General features: G+C 49.1%; 1 protein-coding gene across 19 annotated transcripts in view; it reads left to right on the top strand.

The window, feature by feature from the left end:
• Camk2g (calcium/calmodulin dependent protein kinase II gamma) overlaps positions 1 to 18225 on the top strand; it is a 59885-nt gene that overhangs the window by 24415 nt on the left and 17245 nt on the right. For 9 of the 19 annotated variants that reach the window (XM_028879752.2, XM_028879738.2, XM_028879742.2 and 6 more), the window contains exons 6-14: positions 2983 to 3055; positions 3208 to 3310; positions 3742 to 3825; positions 4275 to 4369; positions 4995 to 5117; positions 8623 to 8706; positions 8947 to 8989; positions 11382 to 11444; positions 13441 to 13484. In XM_028879752.2, the coding sequence (XP_028735585.1) occupies positions 2983 to 3055; positions 3208 to 3310; positions 3742 to 3825; positions 4275 to 4369; positions 4995 to 5117; positions 8623 to 8706; positions 8947 to 8989; positions 11382 to 11444; positions 13441 to 13484 (712 nt within the window). Of the gene's footprint in view, positions 1 to 2982; positions 3056 to 3207; positions 3311 to 3741; positions 3826 to 4274; positions 4370 to 4994; positions 5118 to 8622; positions 8707 to 8946; positions 8990 to 11381; positions 11445 to 13440; positions 13485 to 15666; positions 15779 to 18225 lie in introns of those variants that run through there. The other 10 variants (XM_028879759.2, XM_028879741.2, XM_028879746.2 and 7 more) reach the window with 2 other exon arrangements.

An 18225-nucleotide genomic window follows, 5' to 3' on the forward strand; every position in this document is an offset into this window, starting at 1 on the left:
ATGGTAGGGCTGCATTCTGTGCATAGTATTAGAGGTTAAAATTCAGCACCCACAGATTAGTTTCTTTCAAAGCCTCTTCCTGGTCTCCTTTATCCTATTACCCCGGAATACCTTTTTTTTTTTTTTTTTTTTTTTTTGCATTATTATGTACTCACAAGCATGCCCAATGGTCTGCTCTGCACCTCTTCTTTCTTGGTGTGTACAGGGTCTCGACATAGGGAACTGGGGGTTGGAGGTGGAGAAAGCATATTTGTCCTGAAGGATATGAAGCCGGAAAGCTTCCCCGGGGGCTTTCAGCCCTGTCACCTGGTCACTTCCCCACCGTGACCAGCGCGGGGCCCACGGCTCAGGCCCCAACTTTCCATCAAAGCCAGTGGCTCTTGGTGCGACAAGGCAGGTCTGGTGCTGTTTGGGCGTCCTGGTCCACCTTTGCTCTTCCCTTTACCGCCTGATTTTTGTTATCCTGCTTCCAGCTTATCTGCTTATGTGGTGGCCCAGGCTGCCTCTAGAGAGTGGGGGAGTGCAGCGTCCTCACGAATTTCTCAACCCTGAACAGCCGATGTTTGCTGATCAACTTCAGATGCCTCAGCCTGGGGAAAAATTCTCAAGTGGAGAGATGAATTCCAGTGCCAGCAGGGGAGGACCAGGCTGTGGGTGGGAGGAGGCGGTGATAGCTCAGGGAGCTGGGGGTGGGGGCGCTTACCAGTGGGCCTGGCCTGGCTCTGCTGGGACACTTCGCACTTTTGCCATTTTTGGCCAGAAGGCTCTCCCTGCTAGCCGGGCTCTGTTCTAATTATACATTTCTGTGGAGACTCGCCTCTGCAGCTCAGTCTTAAGGTTCCTTTGGCACGCTGTTGGGCTCTATGCTGTGGAGGCCCTGAGCCTCAGTGTCCGGGTCTGACAACATCCCTTGGCCCTTTGGCTCTCTTAGGCGTCTCAGTACCGGATTTCAGAGAAGCAGAACCTAAGTGCAGGCCACTCAGGCCCGCATGTCTGGATGTTCTGCAGGTCGGCCCTGCACACCTGGTGGAGGCTGGTGACTGGGCATACTCCAGCCTTCTTCAGCCTCAATGGTACCGACCTTTAGCACAGATAGTTGTTTGTAATGACAGTCTCTCCTATGCCTGAACAGAACTTAGAAGCATCTGAGCAGTCGATAACCCCCTTTCCAAGTTGTGCCAGCCAGAATTATTTCCAGACGTTGCCAAATGTCCCTTGGAGGGCACGCTCACCCCCACTTGGGAACTACTGCTCTAGAGTACTCACACCTGCTGCCAGGGATTTGACTGCAAGGCTGGCAGGAGAGTTTGCAAGGTGGACAGTCGGCGCTAAGAAACAGCTGAATGTGATGGGAGCCAGATTGTCTTTTCCTGTGCAGAATCGTCAGAAATGCTTTGCAGACCCTATTGAGAGCCCTCCTAAATACATTATTTCCGGAGGGAATCTATGTGCTTGTCTTACCTCCGTGCTAGATGAGAAACTTTAGGACAGTTCATATCTTGGTAGTACAAGAAAACACCTTAAGAGTCACTCAGTAAATGTTTGGATAGGTGAAGGCATGCACCATGCACCCATCCTTGTACTCGTCCCAAGGCAGCATAAAGTTCTTCCCTAAGGAAAAAGCTCACTTGGGAAAGAGAAGGAAGGGGGTTGGATGGTCTCACCTGTCGTAGAAATATTTAGTATCTTTTAGTATCTAGAGAACAAATTAGTTGTTTTGGACCCTTGCAGTCAAATTAAGCCATGGGAGACCTCAATTCCAGTCTCTGGAAAACTCACATAACCTTACCTGGGCCTCAGTTTCCCTTCCTGTGAAGTAAGTGTTGATGAGGAGAAAAGAGAACTCTTACATGGTGGCATGCTTCCATACTGCCAGCAGTCATGAGGCTGAGGTGGAAGGATCATGGATTCAAGGCCAGTCTGGGTCACATGGCAGGTCGCAGGTCAGCTTATACTACATAGCAGGAAGACTCCCTCAAAATAGGAAAAGGAAAGGAAGAAAGAAAAAAAGGAAGCTTTAGACACTGTTGGTATTGTAAATTAGTGTAGCCATTTTTGGAAAACAGTATGGATGTTTCTCAGAAAAACTAAAAATAGAGCTACCATATGATCCAGCAATCCCACTACTGGGTAAATACCCAACAGAGTTAAAATCAGTATGTTAAAGAAATAAATGTCTGTACGCCCACGATCACTGCAGCATTATTCACAATAGCCAAGATAGGGAAACAGCCTAAATGTCCATCAGCAGGTGAATGGATTAAAAAAGGATAGTGTACACTGTTGAGCCTTTAAAAGGCCAGGAGATTCTGTCATTTATGGCAAGGTAGGTGAACCTGGAAGATGGTAGGCTGAGACAAGCCAGACATAGGAAGACAGACAACTGCTGCATGATCTTACTTCCATGTGGAATCTAAAAATGATGATCTCATAGAGGTGAAGAAGAATGGTGGTCAGCGGGAGCTGGAGTGGGTGAGGAGAGGACAGTTGCTGGCCAGGGAGGAGGAGATGGGTTCCCACATCTTACTGTACAGGAGGTGACTGTAGTTAGTCATTTGGTTGGTTTGGTTTGGTTTTTTGAGACAGGGTTTCTCTGTGTAGCCCTGGCTGTCCTGGAACTCACTCTGTAGACCAGGCTGGCCTCAAACTCACAGAGATCCACCTGCTTCTGTCTCCCAAGTGCTGACGTTAAAGGCGCCACCTATTCCTGGCAGTGTTTTAAAATGTATAAAAAAGGATTTTAAATGTTCTCACTAGAAAGAATATCTGAAATGATCTATATGGTGATGTACATTGTATCAGAATATCACATTGTCCTTCAGAAGTAGACAGCTACTTTTCAATTAAAAATAAAGTAAAAACAGGTGGACAATATTCAAGGCCCAGGGTTCTAGCTTAGTGTTCAGTGAGTGTGGTCCACACAGGTGGTCTTTGATGAGGTGGTTTAGCCCTGCACTGATATTTCTTGTGATGCTTTTTCAGCCACTGTATACATCAGATTCTGGAGAGCGTTAATCACATCCACCAGCATGACATTGTCCACAGGGACCTGAAGGTACTTAACAACCAGGCTGACTTCCTTTGCCTCCTGCTTGTGACTTGTTGGCGCCACCTGGTGCTAGCTAGCGGTACTGTGTGAGCCCCGAGTAGGCGCCCTCTGGGCTCCAGGGAGGGCGCCTCATGAGGTTCTCCTTGTTCCCTCTGCAGCCCGAGAACTTGCTGCTGGCGAGTAAATGCAAGGGTGCCGCGGTCAAGCTAGCTGATTTTGGCCTCGCCATCGAAGTGCAGGGAGAGCAGCAGGCTTGGTTTGGTAAGGGTGACCCTGTCTTCCGGGAATGCAGCCTCCGCCCTTCCTCCTTTTCCTGATCTGCCTTCCTCTTTCAGAACTAGAAGTCAGGCCTTTAATGGTCCTGGCCTTTTCAGACAGTGGAGGAGGGTGGGAGGGCACCAGGTCCCTCCTGGCCCTCGTGAGTCAGTGCAGCGAGTCTGGTTGCTGTCAGCAGTGCGTTCTCGCGGCCTCTGGGGAGGTGCAGGAGTTCCTGGTAGGCACAAGTCCTGGCCCTCTGATTTAGATTCCGGGCACTCCAAGAAGCCCAGTCCGTCACCGTTTGCAGCCTGAGCGCTGAGAGCCGATAGAGTGAGAGCAGCAGGCGTCAGAAGGGCTGGGGAGGAAGCTCGAGGTGCGGGCTTACTGAGAGAGGAAGTAGGCTCAGTGTGGCTCTGCCTTCTCTTCTGCTGCAGGTTTTGCTGGCACCCCAGGCTACTTGTCCCCCGAGGTCTTGAGGAAAGATCCCTATGGGAAACCTGTGGATATCTGGGCCTGCGGTAAGCCCATTCCGCACACTCAGCTTCCGGTGGTGTGGGCCCCTGGCTTCCTTCCTGCAATGACAGAAGAAGAGGCATTGCCATTCCTTCTGGGCTCCACAAGTGCCTGCTGTGTGTGGTCATAGTGTCTGCTCTCGGTCCCTCGGGAGGGCTGTTCCCATCATGTCCTCCCCCGCAAGTGAATTCCGGGGTTACGTTGCACCCTTCTTGGAGAAGGATTTGCCCCCCGACCTAGAGGCTAGCTTGCACCTCGGAGAGGTCTCTGGCAGGGCTTGGTGACGTGAGGAGTGAGGTGCAGCAGGAGGGACTGGTGGCAGTGTTATTGGCTGGCGTCCACCTCTGACTGGCCTGCCCTTACCTTTCTGGGTGGTTCTGAGCCCTGCATGGCCTTTCTTGGTTCCTCAGGGGTAAGTGACTGACCCCAGTGACCTGTGTGTTCTGTCTCGCAGGGGTCATCCTGTATATCCTCCTGGTGGGCTACCCTCCCTTCTGGGATGAGGATCAGCACAAGCTGTATCAGCAGATCAAAGCTGGAGCCTACGATGTAAGGATGGGTTTTCTGAGAGCTGAGCAGGCACTCCCGGAGGACAGCTTCCCTGCCTCTAAGGGTCTGTCCGAGGGAATGGTGTTCTTGTCATTTGATATCAGGGTGTCAGGGGACGACTTTGAGGACCCAAGGATGGGCATACAGGACTCAATTCTTGCCACCTTATGTACAGAGAATAGATTTAAAGAAAAATCCTCCTTGTTAATTATAAAATCAAAGAACTCATTGAAGCCCCTTTGGTCTATTTTTGCAAAGAACAGAGAAGCTGCATGGAGTGTTAGTTCACACAGGGAGAATTCTAGAGCCTTCCTCTACCACTTTGGTACCGTGGGCACATTGCAAAGCCTGTTTTCTCTTAGTAGGAAGATAAAGTTGAAGCAGAAAGTGTCGAACTCCCCTCCTTCCTTCACTGGTCTGGTCCGTTGGCATTCTAACCATTATTGTTCTGTCTTCCTTTCCAAGTCTATAAGTTGCCGCAGATCCTGGGCTAGTCCCGGGACTTCTCCAACTCTTGAGTACCACAGAGTGACCTGACTGTAAAAGTTGGGATGAAGACTGCCTGTGTTTCAGGGTAGAAGGCTCACAGATTTCCTGTCTCCTTTCCCTTGCTCCTGCTCCTTAGTTCCCATCACCAGAATGGGACACGGTGACTCCTGAAGCTAAGAACTTGATCAACCAGATGCTGACCATAAACCCAGCAAAGCGCATCACCGCTGACCAGGCTCTCAAGCACCCATGGGTCTGTGTAAGTGTCTCTGCCCCAGTCTTGGAGGGTGCAGCTGGCGGCCCTTATGTACCCCTTTCCCCTCCTTGCACAAGAGTTCAGAAGGGCAGGGAGAGGAGTGCAGTCCAAGATCAGTAAATGTCCTCGGGGGACTTGGGAGGCAAAAAGCGCTAATAGGTCTTTACTTGTGCGGCTGTCATTTGGTTCTGTGCTTGAGTTAGAGCAGGTGGTTGATAGAAAACAGTTGGTACCCAATGTGAAGAAGTCCCAAGCTGAGGATGTACTTGGGCCTCAGCTCTGACCAGGACACATGAATAAACACAAGACTTTTGAACTATTGAACTGTGCTCCTGAAGCTTTAGTTGTGCAGCTCTTGAGCTGAGGTCCTAGGAACTCTTCCTAGGCTGTCAGTGTGCGCTGATACACTGGTTGGTTCGTTCTCGTTCTCTCTCTCTCTCTCTCTCTCTCTCTCTTTCTCTTTCTGTCTTTCTAGGCTGTCAGTATAGGTTGATACACTGTTGTTGTGGTTTTTTTTGTTTTTTTTTTCTTTTTGTTTTGGTTTGGTTTTTGGTTTTTGAAGACGCGGTTTCTCTGTATAATTTTGGAGCCTGTCCTGGATCTTGCTTTGTAGACCAGGCTGGCCTTGAACTCACAGAGATCCGCCTGCCTCTGCCTCGTGAGTACTGGGATTAAAGGCGTGCGCCACCACTGCCTGGCTAAAGCATAGAGTTTTAAAGAGAGTATGGCACTTGCATTTAATGTCACTTTGGAAGCTATGTAGCAAATGGAACTGATGAGCAAGAGGCTGAAGGCAGAGACAAGATGCTGTCACAACTGTGTAAGCAAGGCCAGGTGAGGTCTTAGCTGAGGGTAGAGATGGAGGAGGGGGTGCCATCAGTGCAAGAGGATGTAAAGGATTTAGCGCCTGGGCTTGAGTGAAGAGGGCAAGTGATGGGCAGTGCTGGGTTTAACTGGTCAGTGAGCGATGGTTGTGCAGTCACGGACCCAGAAGAACTAGATTCTGAGAAAAGATGATTTAATTCTGTAGGCAGTAAGAATTACGGCTGTATGGTCTGGGGTGTGAATTCTTGCTTGGCATACATGAAAACCTGGGTTCCATCACCGCACCGAAAGAGAGCGTGGAATGTGGAAGAGGCAGGGGCTGTGGAGAGTGGAAGTGAGAAGTTGGAGACGTGGCCTGCTGTTTCTATGTAGGTGATGTTGAGGTTTTGGAAACGTGAAATTGTTCTTGTATTGAGCAGATTCCTGTTGAGCTCTGTTGCTTCAGTAAAAGAAGAGAAGGCCACTAAATGCCAGCCGCGTTCAAGGACAGGGAGTGTGATCTGAGTCATTCAAGGAGATTGAGGATAAGACTGTCTCTAATGAGAGAAGATACAGAGACTAAGAAACAGGGGGGGCTTGGAGCATCAGCAGCCAGATGCTGAAAGTCCCTGAGAAAGATAGGAAAGAATCCCCAGCTCTGGCCAATCAGAGGCCATGGTTTTGTAATTTCATAGAGATAGTGGAGAACAATCGGGAGATACTTGTTGGTCTCTGGAGAAGGGAGGCTGAGACATTGGGAAGCCAGGTAGTGAAGAAGCAAATAACCAGTATTCCTTAGTGGAAGAAGATGGGTCAGGAAGTTTTGTTGTTGGTGTTTTCCTTTGTCATAGAAATGTGCATTGTTAATCATGATAATTACACATGGACTGTTCACTATATGATGCACTGTTACACACACACAATCTATTCCCTTTCTTCCCAGCCCCTAAGAATCACTATTTTTACTTGTCTTTACTTTCAAATCTACGTTGTTTTTGTTTGTTTGTTTTTGTTTTTTGAAGACAGGGTTTCTCCGTGTAACTTTGGAGCCTGTCCTGGATCTCGCTCTGTAGACCAGGCTGGCCTGGAACTCACAGAGATCCGCCTGGCTCTGCCTCCCAAGTGCTGAGATTAAAGGCGTGTGCCACCACCTCCTTGCTCGGGTTTACTTTAAAAAAAAAAAAAAAAAGATTTATTAGTTTGTACATGTTTATTTTGCCTGCATGTATGTGTGTGCACTGTGTGCATACTAGTGCTCATGATGGTTGTGAACTGCCATGTGGGTGCTGGGTCCTTTGCAAGAACTGCAAGTGCCCTTAACCGATGAGCCATCCTCCTTCCCCCTAGTTTTTTTTTTAAACTTCCATCTATGAGAGAGAGAGAGAGAGAGAGAGAGAGAGAGAGAGAGAGAGAGAGAGAGAGAGAGAGAACATAGTAAGTAATGCCTCTGTGTGTGTGTGTTTCCCATAATTTAATGTCCTCCAATTCCTTTGTTTTTGTTTTTAATGGAAGCTTGAATATAATGAATTAGAAAAGAATCTAATACTGACTGAAGAAGGACAGGTTTGGAGAGCAAAGGGGAAAGGCAATTCTTGAGTCCGGGTCAGCGGTCCAGCCTGGGCATAAGGACGGACGCATCTGGGAGAAGGGAAAATCAGTTTGGGAATGGAGACTTAAGCAGAAGCGGGGTGTTCACAAGTCTCTTACTTCTCATTGGAGAATTTTATATAAAGGAAGGGGGAAAGGTAGAGAAGGTGAAGAGAACTGCTTTGGGATCCAGGAAGGGAAGCAGGTCAGCGGCAAAGGCAGGGACTGTGGGTGGTGGACACTCTAGGCCGGAGACCATGGTGTTTATTTTCAACCTGGCTGACTGTGATCGCAGTCATAAAGAGTGAGGACCAGCTCAGTTGAGGCACTCAAGAATCACAGAAGCACTGTATGTTGGAAGTCATTTTTGTGGGACTCACCACTTAGAATCCTGTAGTTCTCTGTAGCCCCCAGGGACATTACTACATCATAGTATTACACAGTAAACGATGCTTACATTATGACCCTGAGGCATCAAGGAGATGCAGACTGTCTGGTGGGCTCAGGTTAAGGAGGCAAGTATGTTAACAGCAAATACATTGAAGGAAAAAAAAAAAAAAACTCGTCCAAAATGATGAAAAAAGAACCGAGTGTTATGGTGCTCACCTATAATGCCAGCGCTTGAGAGGCAAGGGCAAAGGATCTTGAATTCAAGGCCAACCTAGGGGTACAACATCAAGACCCTGTCTCAGAAAAATAAAGAATTTCTGCTTCAAGGTAGTTCTTAGCTTTTCAGAACACGGTTTCTTTCAAGAACTTGTGGAATGTGTAAGGGATTCTCGAAAGGCACCCTGTAGAGCAGGAGCCGGCCTCTCCCTGGGCAGAATCTGGACTATAGCGGATACTCAGTAAAGAGCTGATGGAGAAGTCACTGAACCAGGACCCGGTCATGCCAGTGCCTTTGAAAAGCTCTGTTGGTATCCTCATCCAGCATCAATTTTTGGTGGTTTTCTTGACCTTGAGTTGTGGGTGGCATTTCTGTTCTAAAGAAATGTTTTTCTCATCTGTGACCTCATTTGATAAGCACTGTGGTAGCAGAGTGTGTGACGGGGGGACTGAGGTGAGCGGCAGAGGGTCTGTGATGGGGATCTCACGGACCTGTCTGTTTGGCTTCCAGCAACGGTCCACAGTAGCATCCATGATGCATCGCCAAGAGACCGTGGAGTGCTTGCGCAAATTCAATGCCCGGAGAAAACTGAAGGTGAGCCTTGCTTCTGGATCCCTGGCCTCTCAGACTTGGGCCTTTTGACAGTGTCCCTCCCGCAGGGTCTCAGAGTGAAACCTCCCCCTCCCCCCACTGGAGCTGAGCTGTGAAGGCTGCTCATGTTGGGGCACCAGAAAACTCATGTTCTTGGGCTTGAGCAAGAGTTGCCTTTGCCTGGGGCCAGGCTCCCGTCTGCTGAAGTCCATTTGGACTGAGAGGAGTCTCTTCTTTCCCCAGGGTGCCATCCTCACAACCATGCTGGTCTCCAGGAACTTCTCAGGTATGTGTTCCCAGTCGTGCACTTTAATTCCGCCGAGGTGAGTGGGACAAGAATGGGGTTTGGCCAGTCCAGGCAGCACACTGTCTCCGGCAGCACCCTGAGCAGGATGAACAAGGATCCTGTTTTGAGGGCGGCGGCTGCTGGATTCTTGTACCCACTTTCTTCCAATGTGGAGGGAAGGGCTTTCCTGAGGCACCAGTCTATGAATTCTGTTTCTTCAGACCAAAGTAGCCTGCCAGCTTCCCATGTGCCTTACCCCATGTGTTCAGAATTCTCCGAAGACTCTGCAGTGCTTGGAGGTTTTAGCCAGTCTTGGGTGTTGGAGAAGGCACTTGGGGGAAAGAGACAGATGGGATACAGTGTATCTTCTCAGTTGCACCCACCTAAGGGCATCTCTTACTTCATCGTGCCTAATAGAAATTATTCCAGATGTTTAAACCTTTCACATTGACCGAGGCTTACAAAAGCCTCTTGACACCACCTATGAAAGTGAAGAGAGAGAGGCCAGTGTTGGGGAGGCGAAGGGACTCACTTCATTTGCTTGAGGAATTAGGAGAGTTGGTCAGTCATATGTAAATCACACTTGACATTCTTTTTAAGATGCAAGACATTCCAGTCCCCTCCACCCCATTCTCACCCTCACCTTCATTGTTTGCCGCCCCCCCCCCCCCCCCCCCCCCCCCCCCCGTTGGGAGCACAGTGGCTTTTCTGTGAGGAAAAGATTAATGTCAAGACTTAACTGAAGACAGAGAGGTCTCTCCCCAGCTTGCTTTTGCCCTTGGTTTTCCCTTCCTCTAACCCCCAGCCTTGCTGTTTTGGTTCAAGACCCCCTTTCTCATCCTTCTAACAAGACTCCTTCCCTCGCTTACCTCCTGCACTGCCATGGAGAGGGGCTTGTGAGGGGTGCCCGCCACCCACCAGCTACAGTAGCTGGCCGTTCTGGGAGTTCAGGGTCCACTAAACCCGATCTGGGTCCCTGGAGAGCCTTGGCTTGGAGGAGGCTTCAGGCAGGAGGGCGAGGGCTCCATAAACGCTTGCCCGTGGACCACCGCGTTCCGGGCTGTCAGGACCTGATGACCCTGGTTTGGAGGTGCATTCCTCTGTTGAGTGCACGCTAGAAGGTCATGGTCTCCTCCGGGAAGGGAACAGGAGCATGTGGCTTGTTGCCTCCCACAGAGATAGAATTGTAGCCCCCACAGCGCTCCTTATCCTGTAAGGACTTTCAGCTTTAGTTTCTTGATTTAAGAGCTTCGTAGAGGACACTCAAGGGCATTGCTATGCTGCCCATAGAGTGCTGATATTTCCTCTCTCCTCTGAGTCAAAGGAAGGTGAAGACAGACTGCTGCCTCTTGTGTAGTCAGGCCAGTCAGAAGCAAGTGCCCTGGCCTGTGGTCTTGGGCTGCATGGCAGCCTCCCCCTCCATCTCAGGAAATAGTGTCCTGGTTTCAGGCCGTCAGGTTCTGCTAGGAAAGAGCATTGACTCATCCTTCAAGAGCCCTCTGGTCTTTGAGATCACTTTATCCTCGCTCAGAAGGGACTGCAAAAACAAAAGGATGCTGCAGGCATTGCATGATCAGGCTTCCTCTGCCCTGAATTCGGGACAGACGAGGACAGAGCCACAGATGTGTCTGCAGAACGAGACTTCTGCGGGTGTAAGGAAGGATAGTCACCCATTCCTTTAGGCACAAGCTAGACTCTTTCCCCAGATGATCCATGGGGTACAGTAGTGGTTGGACAGATGTTGACATCCAGCTTTGACGGCCTTGGTTTGTTTCTGGGGCTCCTTCCTTGGGCATCTTCATCCTCAGTGCACAGTGAGATGCAGACTGAGAAAAGCTACCTCTCCTTGCTGACTCCTTACAGGGAGGAAGATCTGTGTCTAAGGGCGATGCTGGACCTTATCCATAAAGGTAGCTGCCCAAGGGCCATGTGGGAGCCTTCCATGCCCCAGTCCCTCTCTGTTATTTGGAATGTGGTGAGGGACATGCCCTGTGCTCCAGGCACTCTAGTAACAGGCTCATTTAAACCAGAGCTCGGTTTCCTCAGAAAAGGTACCTGCCTCCCACCAGGTCAGGCTTTTACCCTTGGGCTCTGAACTTGAAGTGACCATGGGACAAGCAGTGGAGCCATTGCCATGAAGTAGAGGCATGGTCTTCAGCCTGTCCAAGCCTCACAGGCCCCCAGACTGCCGTAGGGCTGGCTGCTCCTGCCTCCTCAGTCTGCCCCCTGGTGCCTCCTCTACCCCAGCTCGGCTGGCTTGGCCATGCCACCTGGGCCTTGCTGTGCGTGGGCGGCCAGCGATTTCTCCGTCTCATGCTGGGGCATGCTCGCTGCTGACTGGCCCCCGTGGCTTTGCGGCAGCTCTGTGCACTGAGAGACTGTATCCCCTCAGTTGGCAGGCAGAGCTCCGCCCCCGCCTCGCCTGCCGCGAGCGCCGCCGGCCTGGCCGGGCAAGGTACGTGGCATGAGTCCTCCCTGACCGCCTGCCTTGGCTCCCTGCCACCCCAACAGTAGGGCCAGCATGCCAGGCCCACTCACCAGGGAGGCGAGTCCCATGCTTGCGGGCTGAGATGGGCATGCCATACGGACCACCTAACTTGGCATCTGCAAGCACATTGATGTTATGAAGGCCCCTAACCAGCCGTGCATGCTGGGCGCTTGCCAACTCTCAGGAGGCAATAGCCTGGGGACTTGGAGTTGGGCAGTAGGAGCCTTTCCTCCAGATGGCCAAAGGACTTGACCAGCAAATAACCCTGGGCATGGCCTGGAGCTGTCTAGTGCTGAGACTAGGCTCTTGCAGTACAATTTAAGACCCCTTAAGAGAAAACCTCAAAATTGTGAAGCCTGGAGTTTACAGACTTCCTGGTCTAAAAGGCTGTGGAGTACAGAATCCTTAGGGTCAAGCCATCCCTTGACTTGACTCTTAGCCCCGACATATAGTGAGCAAATCATGTCAGCTCTCCAACCCCTAATTCCCTCATCTCTGTGATGGTAATAACAAGTAACACAGAGATACTTAGGAACATGTATGTTGTAGGTTCTCAACTGACTGTACAGGACCACCAGCCACCTGGGAGCTCATAAAACAAAAACCCAATGCCAAGGTTCCACACCAGACAAAACAGAATTCTTAGTGGATGGGATAAGTATAAGTGTTTTTTTTTTTTTTTTTTTTTAAGTTTTCCATGGGATTCCAGTAGGCATATGAGTTGAGAACCAGTATATGACAGTAGGTGGTTAGGCTTACTGCTCTAAACATATTAAACATCCATCCACGGCCCAAGGCCCAAATACAGCATGACGGGAGTTAGGGATGAAGGCCAGTGTTTGGAGAAGCAGAATGTTGTGTTGAAGCTATGTTCTTTCTCTCACTGGAGAAAGATAGAGCGTGGCTCAGATAGGAATGGCCACCTGAAGAGCAGAGGACAGCGGCAGTGGTCACAGCGATGGTCATGATCGAGGGTTCTTACATGCCAAGCACTCTGCTAAGTTATTTTTTGGCATGGTTCTGTTGTATCTCCACCACTGCCCTGTGACCTAGGGGCTGTTGCATACCATTTTGTAAATAAAGAATTGGAGACCCAAAGTGGTTAAATAACCCACTCGTGGGTCAGTCACAAAACACAGTGAGCAAGTGGTTAGGGCCAAGATAGAAATCTAGGGCAGCCCAGGTAAATCAAAGAGTTGGGCTGATTCTATATCCCTGGGCCTCCCAGAACTCTCCCACCCCCTTGTCTGCTGCCTTCCTATGACGTGTGGCCGTCTGGTCACCATCTGCCTGGTGAAGGTCATTAGCCTTGAACATAACCCTATGGCTGGCTGGAATCTGTTGGGCAGCCCATAATTCTAGCCAGTCCTTGTGCTCATGGATCCAGAGAATGGGAAAGGGTGATGGCTAGAACCCAGTAAACTGGTGAGGTCCTGCCCGGTGAAGGCTTCAGCCCCTTGGCAAAACCCTCCTGTAGGTGGTCCTGGTTTCTGTGTCTGTGACTGTCTGTCCTCACGTCTGGTCTCCTTCGTGAACTGTGGCATTATTTTCTTGAGAAAACTCCGGAGATGTCTTGCATCCTTCCATCGAGAGGACTTCCATGGTGTCTAGAAATGGAGCCCTCAACCGTTTCACGTTGGCACTCTGTTTCCAGGCCTGGGGAGAAGCTGTCGAGGACAGTATTCCCAGTGCCCCAGGAAACTCTAGTACCGAATGTGGTTTCTCTTCCTAAGCACAGGGTGTCTGCTTCCACTGAGCCCTCATCCATGGCAAAGAAGTCCTAGAGTGCCATGGCTCTGAGACCCTGAGATGCCCTTCCTGCAGAGGAGCTACGGGAATGCCTTGTTTCAGGAGCTGGGGGGCCCCTGGCCCCTTGTTAGCTCAGCAGTTTCTCGAAGATCTGGCTGCCAGGTTGAAGAGAGGATGTGATGCCCAGACATGACTTGCCTCTTTGTTTTCACAGCTGCCAAAAGCCTATTGAACAAGAAGTCAGATGGCGGCGTCAAGGTAGGTACCCCTCCAGTCCTCTGACCGAGACCGGCTTCTCTCCCAGTGGTGGCTGAGGGATTCTAGGCATCTAGTTCTCCCTTTCCCTAGGAACCTTGTCCTTGCTGTTTGGTTTTAAGCCTTTGTGCTCGAAACAGCAGGTTCCACTGGCCTGAGAGGGAAGAGGGGGATGGGCTTCCTGACCTTATCTAGATGGAGAGATACTGGGGAATGATCCTAGAGTCTGACTTCTCTACACCAACCTCGTCTCCAGGGCTGAACTCGAGGTTCGCATTTGTTTGGGCCATTTGGTTAATCATGTCCCTTTTGCACAGCCTCTTCTACTCAAAACAAACCAGTGTTCCGTAGTAACTCGGGCAGGCTGCCTACCGTCCTGGGACCCTGAAGCCATGACTACCTCTCTGGTGTTTTTCTGTAAACCACTTTCAGATCCCAGGTCAGATGCCACTGACTGAGAGTCTCAAGCTTCTCTAAGTGAAGGGACAGTGCTGTGTCACAGCTCATTTCCATCTGGTAAAGGGGTTTTTCCTGTGTGAGTCAGGGAACGAGAGCGCCCGGAGTAGTGACTTGGCTAAGGTGAAGAGACGAGGCTGCCGATGCGCACAGGCTACAGGGTGCAAAGATACATGGAGGCAGTGAGTGTCCCGGGGCTGGAATACTGGGTAGGAAGGAATTCATCCTGTCTTGAGACCCACCAACTGACACATCAGAGAATTTCAAACCAAGAAATTAACTAAACCGTAACCTCTAACGAAAGCATAACCCGGGTCTTTTCCCTGGAGCGTCTGGCCACCGTTGATCTGTATACGTGTGCCCTTCCCCTCCCCTGTTCCTTTCTTGTTCTCTCGTCCGTCCGCTTCATGTTCGCTTTTGTGTCTTCTTTCTGGGAGCTTAGGTGCCACTCACACCTGCTCATGTGAGCTGTGGTTTAGGGGTAGCCCCTGGTTCTCGGCATGAGCAAGAGGAGCAAGCCAAACAGGAGAGAGGCCCAGGCCAGAATCTCTGGGAACAAGCTTAGGGGACAGAGGAAGATGAGCCCACTTAGTGTGTAAGGTATGGGGCTGGAGACAGGAGAACGGCTTTCTTTCTTTCTTTCTATTTTTTTTTTCACTGTCACACTTGAATGCATTTTCTTTACAATGAGACAGGGCTACTTCTATAATCTAAAAACAAAGTGCATGTGTATGAGTTGTCGTACATATTGATGGTTTTGTCCCGCTAGAACACAAGATAATGGTAGAAAGATACACGGCGACACATACTGTTATTCTAGTACTTGGGAGGCTGAAACATATTCATAGTGAGAGTGAGGCCAGCTTGAAATAACATAAAAATCTTACCTCAAAAAAGTTTTTTCCAGGCAGTGGTGGCACACACCTTTAATCCCAGCACTTGGGAGGCAGAGGCAGGCGGATCTCTGTGAGTTCGAGGCCAGCCTGGGCTACAGAGCAAGATCCAGGACAGTCACCACAACAACACAGAGAAACCCTGTCTTGAAAAAAGAACAACAACAAAAAATTTAATAGAGAAAGTGAATGAGAAGGAAGAAAAAGCAGTCAAAATGACGACCAGTGCTGTGGGGCGGGGCTTGATAGCTTCGTGTTAGAGAACAGCAAGGCCCCGGGGTTTATTCCTTGGCACTGCAGGAACCAAAACAGCCACATTAATCCAACTGAGAGATAGAATTGAAAGTTTGTATGTTAGGCTATAGAAAATACTGTGTGCCTGAGTAGAGATGATAAGAAAGATTTGAAGGGTTAGGGGTACCCTTGATATTCATGAGGCTCTGGGTTCAGTCCCTATAACAAGGAAAATGGATATGTCTGAGTGTATGTGGGTGAATGGAAGCGGTGTCAAGATGTGTTATAATCTGGAGATAAAGGTTCAGAGTAAAAGATGGTCAGAAATATCAAGGGAAAGTATTCAGAACTATTGACCAGTGGGACGGCACGGATTGTAACTAATCAGAATAGAGGTTACCTGAAGTAACCTGGTTACCTGAAGTCATGGTCTGGCTACGCCCACCACCCAGGGAATACCTGCTATTAGAGGTTTGCCCAGAAAGGCTCACACTGGGTGTGGTTTTAGAAGAATCTGTGGGCTGGGCACTGGGGTGCATTCTTGTAAGCTTCACACTGTGGAGGCAGTAATAGGAAAGTCAAAAGTTCAAGTATAGCCTGAGCCACAGAGCACAACACTGTTCCCTCACCCCACCACCCAAAAGAGGAAAGAGAATTAACTGGGCATGGTGGTGGGCACTTTTCGTCTCAGTACTCAGAGGCAGAGGCAGGAGTTCAAGGACAGGGCTACACAGAGAAACCCTGTCTCAAAACAAAAACCAACAAAAGAGGCAGAGGCAAGTAGATCTCCATGAGTCCAAAGCTAGCTTACCTGCATAGTGAGTTCTGAGCCAGCCAGGGCTGTAGAGAGCCCTTGTCTCAAAAAAAAAAAAGGAAAAAAGGGAAAAAAATTTATCAAACAATGTCAAGGTTTCCAGCCTCAGCTATTGAACAGAGTAGTTATGAATAAAATGTCTGTTTTGATCCTGTTGAGATTAAGGGACAGGTGGCTGCTGATGGAGATGTTTTTAATGGCTCTGGAACCATGTGGTACAACCCAGGGATGAGTCCATCCTTAGCCTTGAACTCTCGATTCTCCTGCCTCTCCCTCCCAAGTGCTGGGATTATAGGTACCTGCCATCATGTCCATCTTTGTGAATTGAATTTCTGACAGAATCAGAACTTTGGAGATAATAGTTTCACAGGTGACTCTAGTATAACCATACAACATGAGCCTAAGAAGATAGTTATATACAGATCTAAGAAGATAGTTATGTACAGATCTAAGAAGATAGTTATGTACAGATCTAAGAAGATAGTTATGTACAGATCTAAGAAGATAGTTATGTACAGATCTAAGAAGATAGTTATGTACAGATCTAAGAAGATAGTTATGTACAGACTCCAGAGCCAGGGGTGTATCTCAGTGGTGGATCACTTCCTTAGCATATACGAGGCTCGGTGTTTGCTTCTCTGCACACAAAAAGACACACCAACTGGAAATACTGATTTGGGCTGGAGAGGTAGCTCAGTGGTATGAGCTCTTGCAGAGGACCTGGGTTCGGTTCCCAGCAACCATATGGCAGCTCACAACTGTCTGTAACTCCATTTCCAGAGGACCCAGTGACCTTTTCTGGCCCCTGTGGACACTGCATACACACGGCACACAGACATATACAAAGGCAACATACCTATATACATAAAATAGGAATAAATAGATCTCTTAAAGGTTTATTTATTACGTATACAGTGTTCTGCCTGCAGGCCAGAAGAGGCACCAGATCTTATTATAGGTGGTTGTGAGTCACCATGTACGTGCTGGAAATTGATATCAGAACCCCTGGAAGAGCAGCCAGTGTTCTTAACCTCTGAACCATCTCTCCAGCTCCCATAAATAAATCTTTTTTTTTTTAAAGATTTATTTATTTATTTATTTTGTATACAGAAGAGGGCGCCAGATCTTATTACAGATGGTTGTGAGCCACCGTGTGGTTGCTGGGAATTGAAATCAGGACCTCTGGAAGAGCAGTCAGTGCTCTTAACCTCTGAGCCATCTCTCCAACTCCCACAAATAAATCTTTTTAAAATCAGTTTCAGGATGTAGCCTGGAAGTTAGCTCTTTTTGTTTGTTTTTAGACATGTTTTCTCTGCGTTGCCCTGGCTGTCCTAGAACTTGTTCTACAGACCAGGCTGGCCTTGAACTCACAGAGATCCACCTGCCTCTGCCTCCCAAGTGTTGGGATTAAAGATGTGTGCCATCACTGCCCAGGTAGCCTGTAATTTAGATTCTAGAGGCTTTGAGTGGGAGACAGAATGAACTATTGAATTTTAATGCATTCTTTCTCGCATAAGTCTAAAGCATGTGAAAACTTAAGTACATAGTAAAAGGGGAAATGGGAGTCGTGTTACTAAGGCGAAGGAAATGGAAAAGGAACAGGTGCTGGAGAAGAAGTGTGCCTCACTGCTAGCCCCTGCTGGGGTGCTGAGGAGTTGGCTGCACGAACTGCTGGGTAAATGGGAATGTGTGGAGAACCTAGCCCTGTCGGATATCTGACTCCGATGTAAGCTTGGTAAACGAGTTTAATGCTATGCTTTTTTTTTTCTTTCTGCTGAGAAAAAGGTTTCATTTACTATTGTGATGGGGTAAGAGGTCAAGAAAGTCAGTGTTTAAAAAAAGGATGACCAGAGTAAACAGACCAACCAGCCGACAGCTGTTGGGAATATAGGTCCACCATAGACCACTTGCCTGGTGCCCAGTCCTTAGCACTGGCAGGTGGCAAGAGATGCGGCCGATATTCACAGTAGGTGTGGTGATGGGATCCTTTTATTAAAGAGTTTAACAACTAGAACCCCAGAAAGGTCATCTAAGAAGATCCATTGATCATCTGAAGATGAAAAAGGATCAGGATGGCAACTTTTAGCCTTATTACTATCAATGAAATACAGATTGGACAATGATCCTGATCTACAGTGAGTTCCAGGACAGCCAGGGCTACACAGAGAACCCATGTGGGGGGGGGTGGTGGTGGTGGTGGTGGTGGTGGTGGTGGTGGTGGTGGTGGTGGTGGTGGTGGAGGTGGTGGAGGTGGTGGAGGTGGTGGTGGTGGTGGTGGAGGAGGTGGTGGAGGTAGAGGTGGAGGTGGAGGGTGTGTGTCATTTTTATTCTGAAGTTCGAGATGGTA

The sequence above is a fragment of the Peromyscus leucopus genome, chromosome 9 (genome assembly GCF_004664715.2).
Source record: "Peromyscus leucopus breed LL Stock chromosome 9, UCI_PerLeu_2.1, whole genome shotgun sequence".
In the NCBI taxonomy this organism is placed as follows: Eukaryota; Metazoa; Chordata; class Mammalia; order Rodentia; family Cricetidae; genus Peromyscus; species Peromyscus leucopus.